We start from the raw sequence: 6,476 nt of genomic DNA, 5'->3' as shown, positions 1-6,476 counted from the left end.
TTAGTTTCCCTCCTTTGGACACACTCCATTTTCTCAATGTCCTTTTTGCATTGTGGTGCCCAGAACTGGACACAATATTCCAGGTAGGGCCTGACCCGAGCAGAATAGAGTGGCACTATTACTTCCCTTGATCTAGACACTATACTTTTATTGATGCATTGGCCTTGTTGCATTGGCCTTGTTAGCTGCCGCATCGCACTGTTGACTCATGTTCAATTTGTGGTCTACTTGGACTCCCAGATCCCTTTCACACGTAGTCTCGTTCAGCCAGGTGTCCCCCATCCTATATCTGTTCACTTCATTTTTCTGCCCTAAGTGCAGTACCTTACATTTCTCCTTGTTGAAATTCATTTTGTTAGCTTTGGCCCAGCTTTCTAATCTATTAAGGTAATTCTGAAGTTTGATCCTGTCCTCAGGGGTATTAGCTTCTCCTCCTAATTTGGTGTCATCTAAAGATTTGATAAGTATGCTCCCAATTCTGTCCTCCAAGTCAACATCCATAAAGATGTTGAATAGCACTGGGCCCAGGACAGAGCCTTGTGGGATCCCACTGGTCACTTCTCTCCAGGATGAAAAGGAGCCGTTGTTGAGTACCCTTTGGGTTCGGCTGGTCAACCAATTACAAATCCATGTAACAGTTGCCTTGTCTAGCCCACATTTTACAAGCTTGTTTGCAAGAATGTCATGGGGAACTTTGTCAAAGGCCTTACTGAAATCAAGATATACTATATCCACAGCATTCCCTTCATCTAACAAGCTGGTAATTTTATTAAAAAAAAAAAAAAGAGATCAGGTTTGTCTGGCATGACTTATTTCTCTGAAACCCATGTTGACTTTTAGTGATTATTGAGTTGCCTTCTAGATGTTCACAGACTCTCTGTTTAATGATCTGCTCTAGAATCTTTCCTGGTATAGCTGTCAGACTAAGCACAGCTTATGTTGAGGCAACCTAAGCACAGCTCCCACTTTGGTTTGTTTTTTGTCAACAAATCTGAGACAAACAAATCTAAATCAAACTATAGATTCCCATCTCTGGTTTGCTGAGAGATAAACAAACCAGAGTGTCAGCTGTGTAAACTAGGGAGCAAAACTGTGTGGTTTGTTTAACTACTCCTTTTGTAAGTAGGAGTGATCAAGTAGTATTTATCAGTATGCTACTCATCCACAGTATGCCATTATGTGCTCCTTATGTTAACAATCACAATGCAGTTTAAAATCTTAGAGTTGGAATATACGTACAGCAATGCACAATTATGTACAGAACCCTGGAAAGATATTGGATATATTAGAGGTCATTATTGGAGGCTGAATGGACATCTGTCAGGGATGCTTTGATTGTGATTTCCTGCATGGCAGGGGGTTGGACTGGATGGCCCTTGTGGTCTCTTCCAGTTGTATGATTCTATGATTCTATGAAGATGCCCATTCAACCTTTATTTAAAGATGTCAAAAAAAGGAGGGTCAGCATGGTGTTGTCGTTTGAGCATTGGCCTACGACTCTGAAGACCAGAATTTGATTCCCTGTTTGGACTTGAAAACCCACAGGACAGCCTTGGGTGAGTCACACACTCTTAGCCCCAGAACACCCAGTAATCAGGTTGCCTTAGATCTGATCGCCTCCAGTTGACACACAACAACAAACAAAAGGAGAGACAGTCTGTTCCATTATTGAACAGTTCTTACAGTAAATAAAGTCTTACTAATGTTTAGGTAGAATCTCTTTTCTTGTAATTTGAATTCATTGGTTTATGTTTCGTCTCTACAGCAATAGAAAACAAGCTTACTCCATCTTCTACATGACATCCCTTCAGATATTTAGTTAGTTATGCTTTATTGCAAAAGGAATTGATTACAAGTAACTGGTCATGTGTATGGAAGCTCTGCGTTACAGCTGAATGTTAATGTTCCTTAATACAGTACTGAATTCTACGCAAAACCTTCCTTGGGCATAATGACAGTGTCTTTAGTTTGTGTTGCAGTTCTACACATAATTACTTAGGTGAGAGCTTCATTGAGTTCTGTGGCCCCTGATATCTTCTGAATTAAACTCTTCATATGATATTTTCTGCATACAACTTGAAACAAGTAGGCTAACAGACTGAAGCCTTGCCTGACCCCTTTGCCAACTGGGAACCATTCTTTTTCTCCGTATTCTGTTCTAACAGTAGCCTCTTGTCCTAAGTACAGATTCTTCATCAGGATATCAAATGTAGTGGCACTCCCATGTCTTAAATAGTTCTTCATAGCTTTTCATGATCTATGCAGTCAAAGACTTTGCTATAAATAATAAAGAACATGCTAACTTTTTATCTGGAATTCCTTGTGCACGCTCCATTAACTATGGCCTGGTACATACTTTCTTGAAGGTCTGGAGCGTCGGCTGAGTTTTTTCCTCTGAAGGGAAGCCACAGCTGCCAAACCATGCGGCTCCCCTGCGGAGGAAAAAGAACCTGCAAAAAGCTGGTTCTTTTTCTGCCGTGCCAGTTATGTCTGAGTGTGCCAATGGCGCACTTGTGATGTAACTGGCGCGATGTGACGTGTGGATGCTATGCGTCCGTTACTTAATAATGGCGGCACCCATGTACACAGGACACCGCCATTATGCCACCACTAGTATATGCTCGGGTTAGGGACTGTGCAGTTGCTGCGTGGTGTGAGCACGGCGCTTTTGCACCATCTGTACCGTGTCTATCATAAGGGCCCGTACAGACAGGCCAAAATAAAGCTGCTTCGCGTCACTTTGGAGGCGTGCTGTTTAAATGATGCATGTGTCCTGTGAGTCTGAAAGCCACACCAAAGCTACACTCTAGTCCCTAGGGAATGCACTCCCTAATGAGCTCCGCATGTCCACTTCCCTTGACGTATTCAAGAAAAACTTGAAGACTTACCTTTTTCTTCAGGCATTCCCCCCATGAACGTTGGTGTTATTTTTCTCCCCCTGAATGTGACGTTTTTCCATTCTGTTAGCCTTGTAATTGTATTGTTGTTTTTATCTTGTTATTTTATTGTATATTGTGTTTTTAAATTGTTTTTACTATGCTGTAAACCGCTATGATCCATGGAATAGCGGTATATAAATAAATTTTATTATTATTATTATTATTATTATTATTATGTATCATTTAAACAGCACACCTCCAAAGTGACCCGAAGCAGCTTTATTTTGGCCTGTCTGTACAGGGCCATAAGTTTACTATGTGGCCCTTAGTGCCTCTTCCTTTCTTAAATCTCACTTGCACCTTTGGGATTTCTCTCTCCATATATGATTGGAGTCTGTGTTGCAGAATTTTGAGCATAATTTTGCTTTCATAGGAAGTCTTTTCTGTCCCCTTTTTTATGGATGGGGATGTATATTGATTGTTTCCAGTCTGTTGACAACCATTTTGTTTTCCACATTTGTTGGCATATTTTAGTTACCATTAGAGTTCCCTCTGTGTGTATTGTAGCAGTACAGTTGAATATCATCTTTTCCTGATCATTTATTCTTTCTAGTTTCTCTTAGTGCAGCTTCCTCCTTGCTTTCTAGAATTTGAGGTTCATCTTCGTATAGTTCTTCATTCCATGTGCTATTGATTTTTTCATCTCTTTTATTTAGTTCTTCTGTGTATTGTATCCAGCGCCTTTCTATTTCTTAATACTATTAACCAGCCAGTTCTTGTGAAAATAAAATGAGAGCGAGGCATGCAAAATGAAATTTTTTATAATTTCTGGTCCATTGCAGATTTCATGGTTGCAGAATCTAGTTTCTGGAGGACTTTTTGACAGATCCAGAATTTAACAATTGTATCTTGCAAGTACAATTAACCAGTCAACCTTTGTTTTCTGAAGACTTCTAGTTTTTAATGGAAGGGAAAAAATTACATGGTAGAGGCATTCCACTACATCTCAGTTTCCTATTTTAGCTAGTAAATAATTTTGTTTTTCAAGCCATTGCTTGATAAAATTCCAGACAGCAGATAAAAATACAAAATTAGTTTCTATTACATGAAAGCTTAACCTTCATGAAAAGCATTCAGAGCAAGCCAGTCATCATCAATATTTAACAGCTGTTGTTATGAAGACATTTCATAAGGGATGTGGGTTGCCTGCTCGCACGCAATGGCTTAAGCACCAGGCCACTGTCAGTTGCATGGAAAGACTGACAGTCTGTTCTCATTGCGTGACAGCAAAGCCCTGGTTACTCAGCACTATCCTTTCATACTGAAGGCATGTTCTCTCCCCCCCCCTTTCTCTGGGAGGGGGAACCTCAGCTGGAAGGAGGGGAAGGAAGCAAAGGGTGCAGCTTTTAAGTGAGTGAGTGGCTCTGTGCCCAGCACTTGTTCACAAGCAGGAAAGAGATACTGTATCTGTAAGTTCTAATCATGCAAGCTCTCAAAAAACAGAATAGCCTATAAAAATAACCAGAGATGCTTGTTAGAAGATGGCACCTCCTCATGGGAAAAACAAAAGTTCTAATTGGAAAGGGTATATCATTTTAAAAAAGAGGCAGGAGTGAAAGGTTTTAAAAGAAAGATTATTGTTTGATGATTCTCTGTGTAAGTGTCATGCTGTGCCTCTGCAAGTTCAAACAGCCTAAAGTTTAAAAGCCTCTCCAATTGCATGGAAGAAAAACAACTTTTTATTGCTGGCACTGATAGGTACTGTTGCTTTTTTTAATATAGTACAAATTTTGGGGTTTGTGGGGTGGAGTTTGACATGTTATCAGTCATGTCTAATTGAACTGCAAAATGTTCTATGATCATTCACTTTTCTGATGCGCATGGAGAAATGGTGGTGATGATGCTTGTGATCCAGGTAGCTGACATAATGCCTAAGGTATGCCAGCTGAGCTGTACTGTGAGGTACAAAATCATGGATGTTGATTTTTTTAAAAAAAACAACAACCTGCTATTTAAAGAAAATTGGGATAAACATTTCCACTGGATTGTTTTAAACTTTGTCTTTTAAATTTCACAGACACACACACACACACACACACACACACACACTTATTTTGCCTTGGGTTGAAAATGATTTTCCCTCAAATGATTACATAAATCAGAAGATGAGGGCTTTAACAGTGTCCCTAGGCTGCAACACTGAACATTGCCATGTAGGACCAGTCTAAGAATAGTGTCAAATAATTCTTGCAACAGGATTGGTGCAATTTACTTTTTAATCAAAATCTAACCATAGTTGCATAGATACTGTAGAAAAACTACAGATCTGGAATACGTGTATTTATATCGAGACACAAGATTTTGCTAAAGAGTTAACAATAATTAGCATGCATTAAAATTGAATTAACAAAGTCTTCATTGGACATGCTGACAAAATAATTTTCCTTTTACTTAAAATATTTTCTCTTTTATATTGTTGTGTTTTTAGATTCTAAAGAGATTGTCTGCACACTTTTCAGTGTGCTTTTTTTCAAATTTAAAACAGTATCAGAGAGAGTAACAAAATGTTAAATTTTGAACTATCAAGAAAGAATTAATAATATATAGCACATGAATAAAATACAGTCAGCCCTCCACATTTGCAGCTTTGACTTTTGCGGATTTGATTATTCATGGATTTGATTAATATGTTCTCTCTAGGAATCTCTATGTCCTTCAGCACAACTCTATAGTCAACTTCTGCCAAAAAGCACCATGGAAGAGATTCCTAGACTGAATACTTTTCTAGGCATTTATAAGTATTTCAGCACCATTTTATGGTCAGTATCTGATGGAAGTAGATCATAAAGTTGTGCTGGAGGATATAAATTCCTAGAGAGGTGTTCTCTCAGGTTAAAAAAATAGGTTTTTTTTATTTGCAATTTTCCCAAATTCATGGGGGTCCTATGCCCCTAACCCCAGCAAATCTGGAGGGTCCACTGTATACTAAAATAAGGTCCGATGTTTGGCATTGCTATTAATGCTGAATATTTTTCAATTATTCTTTGTAATAGCTGTTCAAGAAAAACACTTGAGAAAGCATGCAGGTTTTGGAATAAAAGAAGTTGGTGTACCCAAAGTACCTGTCATCCCAGAAGGTGGATTCTTGCTAGAGGTGGGTGACAAACAAAATTTCTTTAATTTAATTTTTCAAATAAGTTAGCCCAATCTCCACCTTGTAAATACTTTAATGATCCTACTTGCCAACATATCACTGGGTTAATTATTTATTAATAGCATAAATAAAACAATAGCAATAACAGCACTATTTCTAAAATGTCAGATCTTGCTTGGAATTATTTGTAATTACCATAAACAGATGAAATACTGTTTACAAACCTGTGGTGTGTATAGGTCTTTCCACACTGAGACAAAGTGTAAATATCCAGTGTAGACGGTACAGTAAGTTAGTTAACAGTGCAAACTAAAAGTTAAGGGGATCATTCCTACTGGCAGTTTGAATCGCTTCCTGATTCGCCTTTGCTCCATTTTAGAAAGCGATTCAAAAAGGTCCCTTGTTCCCACTATGAAAGTTTTTTTCCTTACCCCAGTGAAATC

General features: G+C 38.5%; 1 protein-coding gene across 1 annotated transcript in view; it reads left to right on the top strand.

Annotated features, from left to right (window-relative positions):
- LOC149309439 (aryl hydrocarbon receptor repressor-like) overlaps positions 1-6,476 on the top strand; it is a 78,185-nt gene that overhangs the window by 26,733 nt on the left and 44,976 nt on the right. Inside the window, exon 4 of the mRNA XM_089532459.1 lies at positions 5,933-6,033. Within this exon, the coding sequence (XP_089388585.1) occupies positions 5,933-6,033 (101 nt within the window). The remainder of the gene's footprint in view (positions 1-5,932; positions 6,034-6,476) is intronic.

This window comes from Sceloporus occidentalis, unplaced genomic scaffold, assembly GCF_023333645.1.
Source record: "Sceloporus occidentalis isolate IW3139 unplaced genomic scaffold, rSceOcc1.0.p SCAF_7, whole genome shotgun sequence".
NCBI classification, from domain to species: Eukaryota; Metazoa; Chordata; class Lepidosauria; order Squamata; family Phrynosomatidae; genus Sceloporus; species Sceloporus occidentalis.
Note: the sequence above shows the minus strand (reverse complement) of the source record. Positions and strands in the feature narration are given on the sequence as shown.